Here is a 23,793-nt window from a genome sequence, read left to right as displayed (position 1 = left end):
AGTAGGTGAAATGGTATAAAAGAAGATGGTCTTTAATCCAGTCGTCTCTAGTAGACTGCCACAAACGTTCTCACTACTGGCTCAAGTTTTGTTAAGTTTTTAATCAGAAGTATAACCCTGAATCATCCCACATGAATATTCACACATATAAATCGCATACTTTCGAATTGGGAGAATACTGGAAATGTACGTTAGAGCCCAGTAATATCAGATATCCTTTTTCCATGAACTCGCTGATAAAGGGATCCCACTTCGCATATGTTGTTAGCCAAAAATGTATACATACACCTCACTGTTACAAGTATATCTTGTTAATGAATAGCGGCGGCACGCACCTGTATGACATAACTATCCGGGCAATAGTTTTGGAGCCTCCAAGAATCACCAAATATTCTGACAGACACTTCACTCGAACCACCAGATGGCGTCATGAAGTCATCTTGGTCGTCGCCGTTGTAGTTGCCACACAGCCCTCTGACCTGTGTTGGAAGGGATTAAAGTCCTTTAGTGAATTACCTTTGCCATAACTTATTCTCGATAGGTTTCTCCTTATCCTCTTTTTAAGTTAAAAAAAATAAAGAGCCAAACGACTAAAGTGCTCAAATTCTTTCAATCTATTGATATCTTTGCGTTAAGGAAAAAATTTAGCTTCCATTAATTACCAAATTTTAGTACAACCGATCAACTGCGATAAAAACAATTTATATTTCCCAGCAACAAAATAACTATTCTTGTTTTACGAAATCATACTGTTGCAGATTTTTATTCTGAAATTACAGATAAAATCGTCCACACGACCCACCTTGCCCTGCCATGACGGGTCGAGCTTCAAGTAGGCTCTGGTGCCCTTGTCCCACTGAAGGACGAGGCCCATGTCAGAGACTTCGGCAAACAAGAATATTCCAGCCTCACGGATGATGGTCCTCGTCAGGTTTCTTTAGTCAAGACAAAAATTGGAGTTTTTAAGAGGGTCATGTTTTTTTTTAATACTAAATAAAACATTCAAAATATCGATGTTACACCAGTTCCTTAATAAAAGTTTAATCACTAGGTAGAGGAGAGTAAAAATCATAAATTTGTTGTAGAAACCATCCTAAAACTGAAGGATAAAACAATGAAATTCAGTAAGATTATAAAGCAAATTATATGAATTAAAAAGAATACAACAGATATATTAAAAACTAATGGTATATACAAGTTTATTCTTTCTCTTTCGTATGATTACAGATTAAAACTTGAAAAACTAATGGAAGAAATGAAGCATGCTAAATAAATAAACACGCGACAGAAATACGCGGAACTCACTGGGATGGAGGAGGTTTATTTTTGGAGAACTTGACCACCTCTTGGTCATCGCCGCTGCCAACACGCAGAGTGACGGATTTGGCGCAAGTGACGCCGTCCGTTCCACAAGGAACATTCTGTTGAGACAGAGACAACGTAATGTATAATCAGTTAAAAAAAATAGGAAAAAAAATATCCTCAGACTTGACATAGTGCATCATTAAACGTAAAACAGCATAAAAAATACACAATTCTGTCTTTTGAAACTTATACAATCTTTCAAAAGGCGTACAAAATGTTTTTCATTAATGATATATAAATTATATTTATCAATTGCTATACAAATACCACAAAACATAAATGAATGATTACTTAAAAAGTACCTATCCCTATCTAGATGAATTATAGTTTTCATCAGTACAAAACTGATGAAATAAAAATGAAATATTTAGCATGTCCCGACAAGACAGCGTCCATAACTCCTTAAAGTGATCGTAGTAAGGTATGACAAAGTCCACTGAACTCACCTGAATAGTCACTTCGAAGGAGTCGGCTTTCGAGGACTTGGCCTTAGCGAGCAAATAGTCGCAAGTGCCGTGGAATTCATAGAGGCGGCCGTCGAACGTCTTGTAGTGCGAGTCGCCCCAAGCAGTGCAGATACCAGGGCAAATGGTGTCCGTGCACAACCACTGTCCACCTTCACACGTACTGGAACGAGCAAAGGTAAAAACTGAGTCGAAGAAAGCAAGAATAATCTACTATTAATATAATATTACTATTACGTAGTTTAATAAAATAAAATAAGTTAATTTTATTTACTCTCATAGCCCTCGTCCACTTCATAGGTGCTAAAACAAGAAATGGCTAAGCTAGCCATACGGAGTAGGCTCGGTTTCTCATTATTATTATTATTATTATTATTATTATTATTATTATTATTATTATTATTATTATTATTATTACTGGCTTACCTGTCCCGAAAAAAATCCGGCAATACGTAATTAATTCTGTATTTGTATACATTAATGCATTACGTTTCTTTGCGTTTTCTTGTTCAAGATTCTTTAAAAATAGTTCACACGTAGTAGAGTATGTTACACTCAAAAATACATTTGGTAGATAACCATTATTAAAAAAATTAAGATTATATTATTATTACTATTATATTAAAGTGAATTCTCTTAAAGCTAACCATCCTACTTCAGATGGGATTGTTTCTAAAGTTCGAAAGAATATAGCAACAGCAGTGAGACGCAATTCTGTAGTGAAGGAGCTGCAAAGGAAACATATTTTTGAACTTCCTGAGAAGAAACTATCTTGCTGTTCCCAGAATGACTGTCGATTTCTAAATTGCCAAATAATGCGTTCAACTCAGCACGTTTAAAACAGGCTATATGATACGTTTTATAATGTTCATGGATATAATTTATAACTTGGCATTTGCGTGAGTGTATTTCAAACATGTATGCTGTTACGGCTTCCACACAGTAAGAAAATGAGCAGAACAAATGCAAAGTGGATTTTGGGCTAAAAACAAAATTGGTACACCGAAGTGAGAAGAAAGCACAGAGCTGAGCAACGTGAGGAAAAGAAGGGACATTTTCACAATTATCAAAATAGACAAACGATAGTAAAGCCTAACTTGAGGGTGAGGCTGGGGCAAAAAGGTTCAGCTTGCAGAACTGGTAGGGACCGATGGTCTTACAGCAGAGTTGAATTTTGAGGGAAGAACCCAGATAATAACAAATCTCTCTGGTTACGGTGGCTATACTTCATGCGTGGCAGTAAAGGTTTAACGCACATAATGAGAAGCAACCATGGCGAATACCCGTTTTCTAAACGGCACGCAACTACACTCATCATCATCTAATGAACTTTAGGCCATGAACCATAAAATAAGAATGTCTAATATTAAAAAGGCCAGTACATTGCCTAATATATCGGTGGAAGGGAGAGCGATCCTCTGTGGTAACAGTAGCCTCTATTATACAATGTAATTGTATTTCATCATACAACTAAACAATGGTGGTGATATACCTCTTATCACACACACACACACACACACACACACACACATATATATATATATATATATATTATATATATATATATATATATGATGAGAGAGAGAGAGAGAGAGAGAGAGAGAGAGAGAGATATATATATATATATATATATATATATATCTATATATATATATATATATATATATATATATATATAAAAGTCCACTATAATTACTATCAATTAAAATTTTACCCTAAGCATGTTCCAGAATGCTGGTAAACATAAATCGAGTCATGCTTTACCAATATATTCACCTAATAATTACGTACTTACTAAATACATGACAAAGAATTTTCAGTCACTGGAAAAAATCACGAACTCGTTTTTAATTCCTTTCAATGTTCCAAACGAAGACACGCGATTCATGACTGATAACTTGTATTTTATTTTCATTAACGTTACTCTTGCAACAGAAATACGAGTCGCGAAGACCACAAGTTTACCGTGGAAGAAATATTGCGTAAAAAATTGTGAAATGATCCTAAGAACAAGATTTTCGAAATGGCTTTTTCTTTTTCTTTTTTTAAATGGAGAGGAGCTTTTGATGTCTCTAATAGGATTTCAATTTGTGGAAATGGCCGCCTTTCCTAAATTCACATGAAAATGGACGATATCACTGAGAATTACTGATACATTTGATGAGTTTCCCACGGAAATCGTAACTCGCGCAATACTGAAATAATAAAACAAATAAAAGAATCGGTAAGGTGCTGCATTATTTTACTAACAAAACACACACACACATATATACTCGTACATATGAAAGCGCAAATGTCAGTGGGTTAGACAACTTAATATCGTTTTCCTGCCCAGCCCCAAAGAAAAAAAAATAAAAAGGAAAATGAACGAAAGAAGATAAGCTTAACAGCAAAGAAGCGGCGGCAGCTCAGCTCTTAAAGGATGAAAGAGATAGGAACCAATAGATAAAGAACCATAGAAGGGGGAATAAAATTGTAAACTTCTGCTGTAGAACTAAAGTTATCGAACAAAGCCCTCTATGTACTATTACCTATAGAAGAACAACTCTACTTGACCTCAACTGAAGAGAGAGAGAGAGAGAGAGAGAGAGAGAGAGAGAAAGGAGAGAGACGAGAGAGAGAGAGAGAGAGAGAGAGAGAGAGAGCCTTAAATTCAATCCTATCAGGAGAGAGACAAAAGTTGGCGCCCCTCGCACAGGGTCTATGAAAGGAAGTTACGGCTTCGAAACAGTAATTCTGTAAGTTAGTATAAATCCCTTAAGAAACAACTGGATCTTTGCCCGTTCTTGTAAACGCAGGCATGAATATTTTCTAAATTGTGAACAATACACCCAATTTCCAAGACGCAGACTTACCAATGCGTGCAAAGTGATGATACAATTCTCCTTGCATTTTTACAATTTACTTCAATCCATTTATTTAATATATTTGTTACTTTATTTTTTCTTTTTTACTAAGTAATGCCTTCTTTCTGTATTTCCCATTACCCTCTTTCTAATGAACACCGTCTTCTTTGGAAGCTTGAATTCAAGTTAATGGGAGCTTTATCCATATGAATAGGGTTCATCTTCTTAATAATAATAATAATAATCATACCAAAACTGATTCTTAGTAGGAGGAGTTCATTTAAGGGCTGAATTCAAGAATTGAATGAGCAGAGATAGAGAGGAGATGAACAATCGCGTTCTGGAAGCAATGAATTTAATCAAGTCACGAAATCATTCAGATATACTCACAGGATCACATGAGGAATGGGAAGCGGAGGAGGAAGTGACAAGAAGGGTTGAATCATGACATGTCACACACACACGCAGACACACACACACACACACACACACACACACATATATATATATATTATATATATATATATATATATATATATATATATGAGTAACTCCAAAAGCACAGGTTTCCATAAGAAAGATTATTTAGCACAGGTTAATATAAGAAAGATTATTTTAGATTACACATATTACTGAAGAAACCACGACAGCATCGACCAATACTCCTAACTCTCAAGTACTGACTGACGAAATGACTAAAAGAACACGCCTTTCTATAAATGTAAAACTAATCTATCTATTTTAACATTGGGGTAAATTCATTCGGCCACATTGCATTAGGTTCGTATAAACACAAAACCGCTTTTTCTAAAATACAAATGAATACAGTATACAGGGGAACTTATTTTTCATATTTTGAGTGTTCAGGATTTGCACACGAAGGCAATAGCGTACATCCATTTCCCTATAATTTTTTTACAGATAATTTAAAGATTTGATTTACGAGGGGAGAACCCACAATTAGTACTTTCTTTCATTTTTTTCTGCCTCGGTTTAGATACTGTACGAAATGTGGTTCCAGTCTTCGTCTTGACCTCATCATGATCGGTTATAAAAATGACGAGTACAGATTATTAATGATAGGAAAATAGTATATCATGAACGAACCGTTTCTGACAGCAAACAGATAGCATGCAACAAGCCATCTGTCATTATTCAGAATAGGAATATTAAATCTTCAGCAACCGCCCCCTCGCTCCCACCCGAGAAAAAGTCGGATCTGCGAAGGGATTCATTTAAAAACTTAATAAACTCTACTACAACATTCCACTGGGCCACATTACTTTCGTACAAATTGATGGGTGGAGGTGATTATGAACAATAACAATAACGTTTTAAGGTCGTAAACATAAGTCAAGGCTAAGCAGCCCGTTCCCCCAGAAGGGTTCCTCCTCCAGGACGTTACATTCCACTTTCTCTCAGAACCTAATCACCTCTGTCAGCAACGAGGCCTAACTTCGGTCAAATTTTCGAAACAGGGGCGTGCACAGACTTTCAGAAAGGCAGGGAGTTAAGTGGAGAAAAGGGCATTCCTTTAGTTGTTCAAAATGAAATTTGCCATGTTTTATATGCTATAATTATATAATATATATATATATATATATATATATATATATATATATATATATATGTATATATATATATGTATATATATATATATGTATATATATATATATGTATATATATATATATATATATATATATATATATATATATATATATAAAGAACTATTGAAAGATAGTGATATTCTTAAAACCCATTAAATTCAGTATTTTTTATTACAGAAAGCAGATTCATTAACATTCATCCTTTACAACACGACCTGTTTCCATTGTAAGAATTTCAAGACATTATTACGAATAAAAACTTAACCCTATTGGAAAAAAAATTTTCTTAATCAGCAAACCTTAAATTAATATTATTTCCGACAAGAGTGGCACCTTAGCTAAGAAGAAGAAAGAGGGCACGTCCCTGATTCGAAACACCGTTTTGTGTAATTCTGAAAACAAAGAAACCGAAACAAAAACATGACCTCGTTGTCGGGGGGTAATAAGGAAGCGACTTATGTCAAGTTAAAATGTATCAGGTCCCCTGATTAGTAGAATCTTACCAGGTGTTACACTCTTCGGTGATGGTTTCCCCTTCTTGGTACGACCTCCCACCGTGGTGGCACGGGCACTGACTGTGCCGGATACATTCCCCTGTATCCCTGTCTCGTACGTATCCCTGTTCGCATATGCATCCAGCCCTGCACAGGTCAACCGCGGGAGCTCGAAGATGCATCGTCTGTTAGGGGAAAGTTTGAGAAAAAATAGTTGTGGAGGAAATTTGCCGTGAAATTGAAGTAGCGTTCGAGAGGAGATCGCCACTACGTTTGACAGATCACAAGGTTCTGCGTGAGTATTCATTAAGTGACGCACTGAATGAAAAATGGATTTCATCAAGCCATAAACTGTCGAAATTAGAAACTTAGTTTCTGAAGATCAAGGTGAGCTGTTAACGCGAGATTTGATTCAGTCACAGAATGAATTAGCTGGAAATAATATAATACAACAAAATGACATGCAATATGTCACAAATTACTTAATCTTTTAGTGTCTGAGAGACATAAACTTAACCTCAACATTAGCAGCAACAAAAATGACCATGATCTCAATCTCAACTATTCTTGCCTAAATTAGTAGCCTATTTGGGATCGTTGGTAATTTTTTTTTGAAAACTTAATTCTTCACTAAAATTCTTGTCAATCAGCGTGATGGAGGAATACCAAAGGGCACCTTACCATTGAAGGGAAACTCGCATTCGATTCTATTTACATAAATAATGACATTATATATACATACATACATAGATATATATATATATAATATATATATATATATATTATATATATATATATATATATATTCCACGTCCTTTACTCACCTGACAGGTAAATTCCTCATCGGGCATACAGTCAGTGTACACCAAGTGTTGTTCATCAGCACAGGTAATTTGAGGCATCGCCCGCAGAGAATCGTTGCCAGTCGGTTCCCAGCAGTTCCAACCAGCGTTGAAACACTCGCTAAAGAAAAAAAATCATAAAGAGTATTAAAAAGAGCAGATTAATCCGGATTCCGAATGGAAAACATCTCCCCACTTCTAACCATTTCGTTTTCTTCGACATAATCAGATCAGCTCTCTCATTTTTCTCCGAGAACGAGACAGACGAGAGAAACCGAGAGCGTGGGAATTTTCCGAGCAGTTAATTTTTGGAAAATTTCTTTGAGTGAAAACTGATGAGGGCCACATTGCAGTGACTTGCAGTCAGGCGTTTGGCGTGATACTGCTAGGCTATATTTAAGGCTTGACATTCCCACCGTCTCTTTCTCTCTCATTTTGGGAGGCTCCGTCAATAATTAAGTGCAAGCAAATAACACAAGACATATCTAATAGCCGATACACTTTTTCTATTACCCCGCTCTATTTGAAGGTAAATACAAAATTATTCTGTGAAACTTTACGGTAAAATCAATATTGACTGAAGGACAAGTCACAATACTTTCACTAAGATCGCCGTAAAATGATGTAAATGAAAGGGCATTGTCTGAAATTAATGGGATCCTAAGCCAATGGAAAGAGTATTTTGAAGATTCACTTAAAAGTGGAGGATAGATGGGAGGCAGGATAGAAGGATGCTGAGGATTTATTGGGAAAAAGGTACTTCTTGCGAACAATGAAAACATTTTATGACGAAAGCAAGGAGAGTTATAAATCCAAGAGTGGAAAGAGTTTAAGTTTGAGAACGTTAACGGATGTGACTGATATAATGATGGTAATTAAGACTCTGAAGTAAGGAAAGACACTACAGTATGATGGTGAGAGTAATCTGGTGGCTGACCAAGGTGTAGTATACGGTATGTCTAGAAAAAGAACATGTAAATGTGACAGAGGTGAGACTGCGGGTATTACAGGGGAAAAAATCTATATATCTGGAGAGCTGTAAAGTAGGATTTGATTAAGAAAGTCAGGTGCCAGAAGGACTGACAGGTGAAGAGGGTGTGTGTATAAAGTGTTTGTTATAGAACAGCTACTTAAGAAGTTTAAAAGTTAAGAGAGAGAGAGAGAAAAAAAAACAGCTGTACAAGGCGGGTACATATATACCTAGAAAAAAAGCTTATGAATGAATCGATGAAGGCTATGTGGAAGATGGAGGATGCATGGAGGGATAGGTTAAGAGTGACTCAAAATTCTACAGGATATGAGAACATGTACTCGAATGTGCAAAAGAGAGTGAATGGTATAGTGGAACAAGAGGTCAGAGACATGGGCGTGTTACATCTGAATGGTTGTATGGAATCTTTGTGGAAAACTACAAAATTTGAAGGAAGGACATTCCACGTAGGTGCAAAGTTGTTGTTGGCAAATAGTGTGGAACGGTTGAAGTTTGCTGATTATACACTGACTGTTGATAATAAAGAGAAAATGCAGGAAATATCAACAGAATTAGGTGTTTGCACGAGGAGAAAAGGGTTAAGAAGGTAAATGGACGCAAGAAAGAAAGAGCAGTGATAAAAACATTGGTGGTGGAAGAACAGAGGCAGATGGTTCGTATGGGTAGAATGCGAGAGGAGTCACGGAACTTTCGACCCCAAGAATCAGTACAAAGTTTTCAAAAGACTGAGAAAACAGAGAATTATCTAGCGATGACGTGGCTGAAATGTGCGAAGAGATTATTAAAAACAAATCTCTTGTATGAAAACGTACCACATCATCATGGATCCATCAGGCTGCTCCTGCAACATCTCGTAACCTGGTTTGTATTCCTTGGCCTCGTGAATGCAGGGACACTCGGTCACCGGAACGCAGATGCCCGAGTTGTCCAGGGTGAATCCTTCGAGACAGTTGCATCCTTCGACGCATTTCCTCTTGCAGTCGGGGTTCATGGCCAAATCCATGCAGGTGTGGGCACAGCTGTTGCCACACACCTGGTATTTCTGCCCGCCCGTGCAGTGGATTCCTGGAATGAGGTGTTAATTCTGAGTGATGGCTCTTCAGGCTGATTCGGGTTTCGATTCACTGATGCGGGGATACCGAAACTGACAACTATAGCTTTTTAAATGGATAAGGATAAACTGCTAATAGTTCCCCAGCCGCCATAATCAACCCAACAATCTATCTCTCATTCTCTGAATGCTTTTATGTACTGCACACTGAACACATTGTATTCTCCCTCTCCTCCAGTCTGTGCTATGTTAGCCTCCATAAAAATTATACACTGCTGCTGCTGCTGCTGCTCTCTCTCTCTCTCTCTCTCTCTCTCTCTCTCTCTCTCTCTCTCTCTCTCTCTCTCTGTCTGCCTGTCTGTCTGTCTGTCTGTCTCTGCTCACTGTTATTGTCAAATATCTTTGCGTTAGCCTTAGCAACTGGACAAATTCTTTGTTTACTACGAACTAAAAACTCAAATTTACCCCATAGTTAATTCAACTAATAAACCTCTAGGTTAAGTACTGGAAAATTCATTCATGGTTTACAAGAAAAAAAACACTGAATTTTATATAGGTTGTAGCGGGAAATTTCCTTCTAATTATAAAAACATCCACATAAAATTGCCTCTTAACTCAGAAAACCTCTCGAATGCCTTGTAGTCTTGTCTTTCGTAATACTTACGGAACAATGCTATACGGACATTTTCGCAAGCGTAAAGTGTTCCTATTTCACCCCAATTTTCTCATCATAAGTTTCACTCAATGAATTTCAGTACTGGAACTTAAATTTAAAAATCAAGTTGACTGTTATTCGAACTACAGCTTTAAGGAAGAATTTTCATCTTAAGGGATTCATTAAGTTATAAATATTGTATAGCAACTAGTATTCTGGGGATTCATTATAAGTTATAAATATTGTATAGCAACTAGTATTCTGGGGATTCATTATAAGTTGTAAATATTCTATAGCAACTAGTATCCTGAATCATAAATAACATTACTAAGCGCATTTTGATGACCACCAAGGACGATCACGGAACACTAAAAGTTTATGATTACGAAGAACATTCTTTAAATAATGGGATGGCAAAGCTGTCATTATTTACAGTACAAGTAAAACTGTACAAAAAAAAAAAAAAGCATTCTCTGGCAGATAATAGATACAATAGATAAACAGTGCGTCAAGTTGGGTATTGATTTGTTCTAGACTCAAGGTCTGTTTGGTTTCTTTCCAGTTTTCTAAAGGTCACATAGATAACCTCTGAATATAGCCCTTGGTTATTGACAATCAGATTTGCTGATTTATGAATAAAAAAACAGGTTAAAAACAGTTTAAAATTTTGTTGAAGGTCAGTGTCACTGATACGTTGGCGTGGCAACGACAACGTAATAATAATAATAATAATAATAATAATAATAATAATAATAATAATAATAATAATAATAATAAATGTTGTTGGGATGACCTGGAAATAACAGAAACAACGAGCATATTTTACTCACTGGCAAAGAAATAGTAAAAGTAATAACAGTCATCGCCAAATTGCCAAGCCATTTGCAACTCGTAATTTTCCCCCAGCCTTAATACACACGACACTTCTTGGTGACTATAATAATATATTTTTTTTCATGCGGCCTAAAGTGAAAGGCCTGTGTTTGTATGGAAGACCGCACACGAGCCACTGTGGTGAGTAGTCTCCTGAGGAATTCTGCTCATTTCAGTTTGTTTGTCGGTTAGTTCTTGTATTTTTGTTTGTTTATATTTGTTTGTTTGCATGGTGTTTTTCACGTTGCATGGAACCAGTGGTTATTCAACAAAGGGACCAACGTCTTTACGTGACTTCCGAACCACGTCGAGAGTGAACTTCTATCACCAGAAATACACATCTCTCACCCCTCAGTGGAACGCCCAAGATTCGAACTCGCGGCCAACGAGGTGGCATAGCAACACCATACCGAACACGCCACTAAGGCGCTTCTTGCATTTATTGATGTTGCGGACAACTGCTTTCTGTCGATATTACGGTAATTGGTGTGTAAGGTCAAACAACGGGGAATTGACTGTCTTTGTTCTTTACTTGTCAAACTTTTTCAAGAGAGTTTTTTCATCGCATCAAATAAAAGACACCCATAGACACGTTTTCTTTCCACTGAGCCATCTTGACTCGCCCTCCCAAGCCTATCTCGGTCTCTGAAAATCGGAGAAAATCCCCTTTTCACTTACCACATTCGCGCACTTCGGCTCGCCAGTCGACGATGATGCCCTTCCGCGCGCACTCTTTGCTGTAGGCGGCCAAAATGGGGCACAAACAGCCGTCAAGTTTCGTCTCGCAGGAGCACATGTCGTAGAGACAGTCGCGATGGTAAGGTTCCACATCCACCTCCAAGTGACAGCCTGTGAATGAAGATCTTTTCAGTTAACATTATGAAGAAAGAACGACAACTTTTAACTAGGTTTATTTCTATGCGATTTTCATAATTAGTTATCAAAATGGGATGAAAAACTCCCAAAAACTTTAGTTCACAATTATTTTTTTTAACCGTTCTTTTATTTTATATTTATTGTCCTGATTTAGGTAATTTTCGAAATGATTATAGAAACAGAAGTCAGAATTAAATCGAATGCAAAATTATCATAAACTTATTTTTTTCCTCTTTTTTAGGTGATTTTTATAATGATTCTTGACACAAAAACCTTGCGTCAAAAGATGAAAACAAACTCAAAAATTGTATACTAAAATTGAAACTTTTTTTTCAAATGTATGTCGTTTTTTAAAAGATTTTTGACACAAAATAACACATCTAAAGGAGGACTAAAATGCGTTAAATATTTCATTTAAATTTATATATATTTTAAGCTTTTTTCAGTTCAATTTTGTTTTTAGCATTTTTATGATGATTTTTGAAACAAAAAGACAAAAACCTAAAAATATTGTGCAAAAACTGGAATATTTATTAAAACTTTTATGCTATATTTCTTGTCCAATTTTTAGGCGATTTTTATAATTATATATAAAAAAAATCAGTCATAAAAATGAGTGTACAATCCAAAAATTAAATAATTATTTTAACATGTCTATTTGAAATTCATTCCTCTTTGTGATGGATGATTTTTGCTTCAAAAATCATTTAGAAAATTGACTAAAATTAGGACAATGAACTTCAAATTAAAAGCAGTTTGAATCTAATATTTTTATATTTTGCCTGATTTTTTTATGACTGATTTTTATTTCGAAAATTATTTCAAAAAACACCTGAAATTCGGGCAATAAATGTAACAGAATCATTTAAGAAATATATAAATTTTTGCATGATACGTATAATATTTTTGAGAGTTTTTACCTCCTTTATTTTGGCGATTTTTGTATTAAAAATAAATATAAGAATAGCCTGAAAAATGGGGTGGGCGAAGAAAACGATTTTTTATCTTTCAATTTAAATACAATATTTTTCACTATGTCACCAAATAAGAGGGCCAAACTCCCAAAAAGGGAGCCAATAAGCCCAATGATATTGCATTTAAAATTACTTATTTTTAGAGCTTTTTTCTGTTTCATTTTTTGAACTATTATTTAGAAAATTTTTATAATGAATAATTGAAACAGAAAACAGCCACCAAAGTAAGTGGCAAAATTTAAATATTTTTTATTACTTTTCATGTTACATTAATCAATCTACTAAAAATTTAGGCGATTTTCTAAATTGATTTTTGAAATAAAAATTAGTCACTAAAGAAAGGGTAAAACTCCCAAACAAAAATGTATAAAAAAAAAATGTATCAAGTTTCTAAATGATTTTTGAAGCAAAAATCATCCATCCATTGATTAATTGGTTCACATTTCAAAAGCGTAAAAGTATACTACTAACTTAGAACCAAATGTTTAACGTCATGTCTCCTGTCAGAAAAATAAACCAATGAAGACTCAAAATCATCTAGCGTACAAAAGCGACCGACTTAACAATGGTCTCCTCTCTCCCAAGGTAATACTTTCATCCCAAGTGAAAAAAAAAGAGAAAAATCTTACTTGCAAAGAGGCTGGACTTGAGTCGAGCGCAATACTTTTCAGCAACAGCCTTGTTCTGAACATGGCGGTCGCAGGGGCGGGTTTCTTCAGTTATTGGCTGGTCTGGGCATTTCTGCAGGCGTGAAAAAATACATTAATGTCTTTTGGTTAGTTTAAAAAAAAAAATAGGTTAACCAAACATCATACTCAAAATTTGGATGCACTCGATTGTTCAAAGACGCTACTTGTTATGAAGGAAAACAAAAAGCATATTTGAAGACGTACTTTAAGAGTAAACCAAAATCACTATAAATTACAAGGCAAAAACAGCATATTTACTGATTCCAAATTGCCATACGTGAGAAGTTAGAATCCCACACAGCTGATCAGATCTTCAGTACTGAAAAAGTGTTCACCCACCTCGGACGTCTTCCATTTGTTAGCAAACGCCACGGCATTCTGCTCGACGTCTCCTTCGGGAGTTAAGAAGTCATCCCTTTGGTTATCTGTGAACGTACCGCACAGACCACCAGTCAGGCCTCGGAACTCGGCTGGAGCGTCGACGTAGACTCTCGTCTGACCATCCCACCACACGTTCAGACCGTTTTGTAATTCCACTGTTTGAAAGGAATAGAGGTGATGTATCAATAAATTGTCATTTTTCTACCAGAAAACGGTTAGCCGATAAACAACAAAATGTTTATTGGGTTAATCGGCCCATCTCAGTAATATAAGAATACTAAGTCTGCTCATATTACCGAGATGAGGCAGACTTCCATTTGCACATACATGTGTATATATATATATATATATATATATATATATATATAATATATATATATATAATATATATATATATATATATATATATATATATATATATATATATATATATATATATACAGAGAGAGAGAGAGAGAGAGAAAGACTTGAGGAGAGAGAGGAGACGAGAGAGAGAGAGAGAGAGAGAGGAGAGAGTTTGTGTATGTTTAGAAGGGAATTACCAACTAGAAAAGTTACTCCTGAAACGTCTTCCTAGAAACGACAAATGTAAAATTACGAGAAACGGACTCAAATGGCAATGCGACGTAAAGAAAAGGAACTGAAGTAATCAATGGACTAACAAAGTGACCGTAATCTAAGTTTAATTTTATTATGATTAACGACAGTCGTTCTGTAATAAGAAAACGCTGAAGGTTTATTACTATGCAAGGCTGGCTTCAGCTCTGAGAGAGAGAGAGAGAGAGAGAGAGAGAGAGAGAGAGACTTGATTCACCTAGTAATAACACTGGTCTTCCCACTGTGACATCATGATATCTACGCGGGAATCACCCTGACAAAGAATTTACCTCCTTATTCGTATGAAGTCGGGTATACGTGGACAAAGTTCCTTGCATTGTAATTTGTACAGCAAATAGATTAGATGTTAAACTGCGCGTGTTACCGGAACACGAGATCAGATGAACAAAGAAATATAACTTTCTGCCTCCAGTGGTTCCTGGGAATTCCGACGTGTAAGATAATATTAAGTATATTATGTCCCCTGATAATTCTGTTTTTACTGCCGGAATCGGCCACGCGCCTTGCTCCCTGGCTAGATAAAGATGAATACGGAGACTGAAGAAACACAAATACAATTAATTTAAAACAATGCCGCAGGAAATGGGCGTTTCACCACCGGTGGAACGTAGGAAAGAAGAAAAAAAAAATAATTATAAAGATAAACAATAGCAGGAAAATCCAATGAGAATAAAATGTATCCAGGTAAAGCGATAAGGAGTAAACTTTCTTTTAAAAATCGACTAAATCTTTTAGAAGAAAACAACGGATAGAAAGGGAAAGGAAAAGAAAGGAAAGGAACGCACCCATAATGAACAGACTGGAGACCTTCTTGATGTAAACTCCCCACGGATCCAGGTGGGAAGTTCCTGCAGCTCGACGCCGTTGACTGTCACCTCCCGCTCCTGCTTCAGCAGGATGACGGTGCCCTCCAGCCTGATGGTGACCGACTTGGTGCAGGAGGGGAACTGCCCCACCACCGAGGCGGGGAAGTTCATGCTCTGGAGAAGAAAATATTAGGAAGATTGTGAATGGAGTTACTTCGGAGTATTTCTCGCTAGCATCTTAATTTTTAAATTTTCATCATTTAGTTGTATGGAGCGTTTACATGAATGCACACATGGAATTTTAAGCACACACACACACATAAATAAATAAATAAACAAATACACATATGTATATTTATATATATATTTATAATAAACGTAAATTCCCTCCGGATTCCCCCTCTATTAATCAAATTGATTTAATTTAGTTTTGGAAAATTCATCTTTAACTCTGAATAATCACAGATTAACCTGATTAATAGAGGCTATCTTTGGTCCATGATGTTTCTTGGGACACTGATGCTTCTCAGAGAAGCTAACAAAAGTCCCTGTTTTATAGGCGAGCCTCTTTGCAGGCTCAGAGTAAATCACAAGCTTTGCCAAAAGAGCCACGAAGGAGTGTAATGCATTCCGGAAATTCTGAGACAGAGGGGAGGAGGTAACGATCATGATGATTATCTTGACATTAACGTCAGACACAGAATTTGCAGAGTCAAGGTTCAGGTAATTATTATGAGAACGATAGGAACGAACGTTTAAGTAATTAATAGGAGAATTATAGGAACGAACTTTTTTCAACTGATTTATTCATCATCTTCTATTCCTCCGTGCGACGTAAAGGGTCTTTGAAATTGCGTAACTAATATCTTTCATTTTCTTTTACCTCCACAAATCTACTCAACTCTCACCTCTCCTCTTATATTAGTAGGTCTCATTCAATAGGATTTGGGTCTTCCAGCTCTTCTGGTGCCAACAGGAGCCCAGCTGACACTATCATGTACTAATCGCCTAACAGTTAAAAAAAGGACAACCCCAAGCCCCTGATATCTTATTATTATCTAAATATATAATTTTCCGTGACTTTCCATTCTCATCATAAACATTTTGATGTAGCTTTTCCGGCGCAAAAAAAGAAGAAGTTATATTTGTAAGTAAGTAGCGCAGCGACCTTTAAAAGTCGTTTTCATAGAGGTCACGGAGTTTTCAGAGAAACCATAAAGGTCTATCCGTTGCCTTCAAGAGAGTAAGAGCGTGGGAACCTTCCATACACAAATATAATGGAAACGTGCCTACGGCAAGAGTCTGAGGGATGACTGATCACACCTTTCGCCCTCATCAACATACATAAAGAGCAACGCTTACTTTAAAGGGGAGTAATTTTGAAGCATACATATATAAGCAATGTTTCATGTTCGTCTACACACACACACATTCATACATACACATACACACACACACACACACACAATCACACACACACATATATATATAATATATATATATATATGTAAGTGTGTGTGTGTGTGTGTGTGTGTGTGTGTGTTGTGTGTGCAGAAACGCACGAGTGCATGACCAGTATAATCTATATGTTGCTGATACTTTTCAGTCTTTTATTATATATGTTTTCTTATATATAGTACGGTATATATATATATATATATATATATATATATATATATATAATACGTACTATATAAAAAAACATTATATTAATAAGATGAAAGCTATCAACAGCTTGTGAATAATATTTGTCACGCACTTACGCGCGCATGCACACAGACAAAGCCACATGTATATATGTATGTATGTATGTATATATATAATATATATATGAACACATATTTGTGTACGTGTTTGTGTTTGGTGCGCGGTCGCGAGTGTACGACCAATATTACAGACTACAAGTTCCTGATAACATTCCGGCCTTCAATAATTCTTGCAAGAAATGCCCTCCGGAGGAGCCGAGGTACAGTTATCTAAACTCTAACGACTGATAAAGCGAAGGATACGCTTTGACGTCCCGACAGATGTTTGAAACGAAGGGGCTGAGCCGGCGTTTAAAAACTAAAGAAAACTCTCGTGTCAACACTTCGGTGTCTCCGCCCTTCGAGGCCACAAGTACCCGAGCTGCCAGAAGGCCTCCTAACGACATATGTGGTCACAGGAGGTACTCGAAGCCATATGCTGGAGTATGTTGGAGATGCCAAGTGGGCCTTGCTAACTCGACCTCACCAATCATCCGATGTGGAAGAGAATAAGAGGAAGGTGATGATGCGATGACTAGCCTTCAGGAATGTCAGGTTAATAAAAAATAAAGTAAACTTTTGACGTCATGGCGGAAAAGAATCAATCATCTGAATCACTGAGGTTGACAAATGGGGATTTGCTGATTCACAGCGATAGCCGAATGAGTCTTTAATCGAAACACCTAAAGGGAAGAAATCTTTTCGGTCAGTGTGTAATGAAAGGTTAAAGTCTTTCAGTAGTAGCTATTACCAAGAGTCTTTTCATCCTCGGCCGCCCGCCCCCCACCCCCCCAACCCCCCAGAGAGAATCTATTGAATTATTGTGGCTGACATTCATTATTAACCTTTAAATCACAGCGATTGACCAAAACGACTATAGCTACAACCACCGAATTGAGAAACTCAATCCTTTGAGTGGCCTCGGTTCTGAAAGTTAGTTAAGTTTCTCGAATTACTTCGCGTAATAAGAATGGATGTACTGAATCATCTCAATAGATTTTCGTGGCCAGTAAATTCCCCAAATGGAAAAACCACAGTGAAAAAATTAAACGCTGGTTAGCGATCCCGACTAATCTTTAGTCTTTTGAGGCATCTTCAAGAAGACTGATACATGATGGTAGTTGTTGTTGTTTGAGATTAAGCTCTTTCATAACATGATGGTAGAAATCTAAATTATATGCTGGGGTTACAGTACAAAAAACATACTGACGGTATTAAAAAAAAAATCCGCAACTAAAAGAAACAAGAAAAAAATTAATAAGCGTATAATGCTGTATGAAACTCTCGAAGTGCTGCAGTATGAAACTCTCAGGGACGAGGGACGACGACCGGGTAGCGCTGTTACTCCTCAGATGCGGTCAGGTGAAGGTGCGTCGACGATGACTCCGGAATTGGAATCAGCGGTGCCAGACGCACGATCATGGCTAACTTTAACCTTCAATAGAATAAAAACCACAGAGGCCAGAGGGCTGCAATTTGGTATGTTTGATGACTACAGGGTGGATGATCAACAAAACAAATTGCAGCCCTCTAGTCTCAGTAGCTTTTAAGATCTGAAGGCGGAAGGACAGACAAAAAGCCACCCAATAATTTCTTTAACAGAAAAAGGAAAGCAGTCTCCTTTATTGTGAATGAGGTCAGCGCTCTATATCTTGTTGGTGCCAGAGAAAAGCCACTTTCCTTAAAAGACTATACATTTTCCATATTTCTCTTGAAATAATGGGATCAACTTAGACATTCCTAGGCAGATTTTCACATTGTTTCAAAATCTGTCTTTTACAAACCCGGATTCGAATATATTTATTTCAAACATTCATATAGAATATCTCAATCTTTTAGTAACTGTCAAAATAATAGCACGATTGTTCTCACTGATATGGACGAAAATTGCATATCTTATAAAACTTTTATGCATATCATATACATATTTTGCGCTGTTCTGTTCTCTTTTCCAATAATTTTCCAGTCTGACCAATACAAAAAATCGATTGAAAAATGTGTAAAAGAATGCAAATATGAATCTAATGGGAAATATCACTCAAAATTTTGGTATGGCTGCAGGAAATGCTATCATCAAATATGAAGCTAAATCATTCCGCGCTAAACGATATTGCTATGACATACGTATATGGCCAAGGTGTGGCAAATAACCCATGCCTTGCCCTATATTTATCTTTCATGTCTACTTTTTGCCTTTTCTTATCTCCACTTTTATTCATATCACGCTTATTCCTAATTTACACCTCGATTTTACAGCACCTGCATGTTTAAAAATTACTCATGGCATGAGTCTTGAAATGGAGAAGTAATTCCACAATTATATTTTAAAATAAATTTATACAGAGAACTTTCTGGAATCAGTTCGATTCCCAGTTTCAATCTTAAGGGGAATAGAACAGATTCCCAAATCTTTGTACAGATTAATTTCAAAGCATATTTGTACCCATACACAACTGTGGATTTGTTTCTCCACCTGTACGTTTGTCTGTTTGTCGTTTCTCACAAGCTCATGTATCCACAAGACTCCACACACACACTCTCACGGAGACTTTTGTTCAACTCCTAAATCTAGTTTTCGTGAGTAGTAGACGTTTTTCGTTGGCTCTTCCTTGAATGGGATACAAAAGCAGGTCTTGAGTATTATCTACGGAATCTTCGCACCTGTTGAAGCTACCAGGCGTCTAAGACTATTATTAATTCTTAAAGGGAGGCCACAACATACCGCTGTATGTCCAACGGGCTACGAATGCAAGTGAAAGGTAACAACCTAAAACAAGGACTAAGCATTGAGGACTGCCCCAAGGATCTCTTTCTTGAAATTAAATATACACCTGTGGATGACCTAATATAATATAGTCAAACACAAGGGATTCTTATTGCCCATTGCAGAGATCCACTGTCGTCGAAAAAAAAAATTATCATAAATACACTGCCAACTGTTACACCGTCGTCCTGCACTAACATATGTATTAACATCAAAGATATGCACAATCTTCAGAAATTGAGAGTTATCATTTCCTTTAAAAGGCCCTCTTAAAACTCTCACAATACTACAGGCTATGTATACCAAACCCCATGTAAGTCATGTGGCAATCTTATGTTACTGCAACTCGAAAATCATTGAAAAGGAACCATAGATGTATACATTCACAGGAAAATAGTGTAATTTTCATTCATACTAGTGAAAATAATCATGCTATCAATAGGACAGGGTCTAGAAAAAGGGTGGTTTGCTTTTAAAAATATGTTAGAGAGAAAGTTTCATAAAAGACAGCTTCTCCAAGAATATAAACATCAGCTAAGGAATAAATAAATCTGATCCACCGATCTGAAAAAGAATATTATAAATGTAAAGATTTTAAGGAATGTAGTTTGTCTGGGCTTAACAGCCACCTGCATAAAAAACATGACTGGTTAATGGAGCACTGACCCCCGTCACAAAAGAATTTCCTGTCAGGAGTGAATATTTATTTAACTGTCTTCATGTTCGTTTGTACTGCAACCCTGACACATATAAAGTAAATTGTTAACCTCACGCCTGCCCTCTGAAAGATGTCTTCAAATAAATGCCCTCTCATAAAGAGGAACTATTATTCCCTTGCATAAAAACAAAGGAAAAAAGTTTTCAGAGCAACTCCCGATCATTCATCGAATAAGTAAAGTGAAGGACTTCAGGGCGAGGAGAATGAATGGAGTTCCTCATGCTTTCCAGTTCCAAGAATCGAACAGAGAAGAAATTCACTGAGTAATCCCCTCAAGGTCTTGCAACTTTAACGAGCTCGTTACGTGGCGACAGTAATTGACCATGATTCAAGATACTTGTTTTACTCGTCATTTTTATAACTTTAGATGATAAATAAGAGAAATTTTTATTATAATATCTCCGCAGCATTTGTTAAACGAGTGATTATACGTAGTCAGTAACGAACATTAATAAAAAATAAAACATCAATAAAACTTTTAACCATTAAAATCCTATTCATAATCTGCAGAGAAATGCAGATCATGTAACAGGACTTACTATCGCCAACGTTATGTGGTTATATTTGTAAGGAGGACCTTCACAACGAAATATAATAAAAATGATTCCTCTTGGTCTTACCGACGACAGGAAATACTTCACTTGAACAAAAAAGGGAGATACCAAGACCAAGTAGGTAATAAGAGAAATTGGCCAATACCTACATTTACAGTTATACTATCTACTCGTACTTGCTTATTACTACTCATAGCAAGGTTATCATATATTTTCCAATGGCAGGTTTCTTATGGAATCTATCACAAAATCAATTTTCCACTTCACTTTTTCATTTAATATCTATAATAATTAGCATTTAATCATAACGTGAGAGGAGTCCGGCATCACTTAGCGACGATTCACTCTACCTGTATATTAATATAATCATTACTATCATTAATGTAGTAGGGGTAGTAATAGTGCTTTGGTATTAATAACAGCAATGTGCGATCTACACTGAAAACAGAAATGAAGAAGCACTGTTCTTAAGAAAAGATTGCAGCAGTCACTCCCTACCACTTAATGGCAGTAAATAACAAAACGCTACTCCGTCCCTCAAAGTCCTCAGACATTTCTCCCGTACCGGTAACGGTTGCGTCACAGGAACATCCGGGGTATTTCCAAGATATTAGGCTGCCTTCTCGGATGCTGCAGAGGAAGGACGTTTGACGCATTTTCAAGGTTAAAAGGACGCTGGCTGTACAGGGAAGGGGGGAAGGACATCAAGGCTTGCCTGCTTTGAACTAGATCATTTCTGCTAAAAACGTCTCGGTTAAGTGAAGGGATGAACAGAGGAATTGATAATCACTCATAAAAGTATGTTTTAAGGCATCAAGCAACTGTTTGCAAATACATTAACGCATATCCATTTATTCGATTAAACAAAGGAAATATGAATAATTATGGATGACTGCAATTGAGAAGCAACACACTGCGCGCACACACGCGTATACATATGTGATATATATATATATATATATATATATATATATATATATATATATTCACCACGCAAACCTTCTATTTGCGTAAACTGACATGTACGAAGTATGTGTGAAAAAAGCAATCACATCCAGAATGAACTGGATAATTTAACCGGGCAGTTCCCTAAAAAGAGACGAACTTTTTCCAGAGATTTTCCTATCCTATTTTGGGCTTGGAAATATCCAGCGATAGAATCCTTTTTTGCGTCCCACCCTAGAGCAACCAGCTGCCGAAAACGAACTTCGGTATTCCTCAAGGTCGCCCACTTCCTGTGTGCTACGCTGCGTCCTTTCGACACAAGAAGTCTTCAGAGGACTTCTGTGAATGATTACGGTTAATTGCTATTTTCGTAAATTGCGGCTTTTGGTTTTGGCGTTCGGTGGTTACTAACAAGAGGCAGGGGCGGCCGTGTGTGAGATACATGGAGACCGTACTTAACACACACACATACACACACACACATACATACATATATATATATATATATATATATATATATTATATATATGTGTGTGTGTGTGTGCGTGTGTGTATGTATGTTTCTGTATGTGTATGTGAATGTGTGGGAGCGCGTTCGTATGTATATGCATACATACATACAAACACACACACATATATGCATGTATGTTATATAAATTATTATATACATATATATGTGTGTGGAGAGAGAGAGAGAACGAGAGAGAGAGAGAGAGAGTAAGAGAGAGCGAGAGAGGAATGGGTGGGACTGTCTTGGACCACATAATTGTCTTCCCTGGACAGCATCACTTAATAAGAGGGTAGGTCCTCCTTTGTTTTGGAAATTCTCTCTCTCTCTCTCTCTCTCTCTCTCTCTCTCTCGCTCGCTCCTCTTCTCTCTCTGTGCTGGCTCGGGGCAGGAGCTGGAATGGAGCTAGGAGGAGGTACTGTATGCTTAATTTTCACTGCTTGCCATATGTTGTGTGTGATTTTATCAGGTCATGCTTCTCATTTCCGTTTATATTTGCTCGGGGAAATTGATAGCTCGGCTTGGGGAGGGGAAGACAAGAATGAGGGTAGGGGCTGGGGTAGGGGTAGAAGTAAGGAAGGGGGGTAACACAATGAATCAAGAAAGCACGTCAACGGATTTTTGTTTTTTTTGTTTTTTTTACAAAAAGCAGTTTCCCCATAAAAGTGGTCAGGACGCTGGAGACAGACAAGGTAGTAGCCACATTTTCTACTTAAGTATATCTTAGTTGAACCAGACCACTCAGCTGATTAATAGCTCTCCTAAAGCTGGCCCGAAGGATTAGATATTTCTACGTGGCTAAGAACCAATTGGTTACCTAGCAAGGGGACCTACAGCTTATTGTGCTATCAGAACCACATTATATCGAGAAATGAATTTCTAATTACCAGAAATAAATTCCTCTGAATCCACGTTGGCAGAGTGGAGAATCGAACTTGCGACTACCGAATTGGTAGGCGAACATGATATGGACCACTAATGAAACCTTTTGTGAGAACACTTTACATGAACTTTTTATGTGGAATT

At 36.8% G+C, this 23,793-nt stretch overlaps 1 protein-coding gene across 1 annotated transcript in view; it reads right to left on the bottom strand.

Moving 5' to 3' along the window:
• The window catches only part of LOC135224863 (uncharacterized), a 275,908-nt gene that overhangs the window by 159,175 nt on the left and 92,940 nt on the right, over nt 1-23,793 (bottom strand). Inside the window, 12 exon segments of the mRNA XM_064264188.1 lie at nt 336-479; nt 803-935; nt 1,306-1,421; nt 1,812-1,992; nt 6,787-6,962; nt 7,602-7,740; nt 9,423-9,675; nt 11,868-12,038; nt 13,669-13,780; nt 14,068-14,264; nt 15,513-15,552; nt 15,555-15,707. Of these exon segments, the coding sequence (XP_064120258.1) occupies nt 336-479; nt 803-935; nt 1,306-1,421; nt 1,812-1,992; nt 6,787-6,962; nt 7,602-7,740; nt 9,423-9,675; nt 11,868-12,038; nt 13,669-13,780; nt 14,068-14,264; nt 15,513-15,552; nt 15,555-15,707 (1,815 nt within the window).

This window comes from Macrobrachium nipponense, chromosome 12, assembly GCF_015104395.2.
Source record: "Macrobrachium nipponense isolate FS-2020 chromosome 12, ASM1510439v2, whole genome shotgun sequence".
Taxonomy (NCBI): domain Eukaryota; kingdom Metazoa; phylum Arthropoda; class Malacostraca; order Decapoda; family Palaemonidae; genus Macrobrachium; species Macrobrachium nipponense.
The sequence above is the reverse complement of the archived record's forward strand: the minus strand, read 5'-3'. Positions and strand labels throughout refer to the sequence as shown.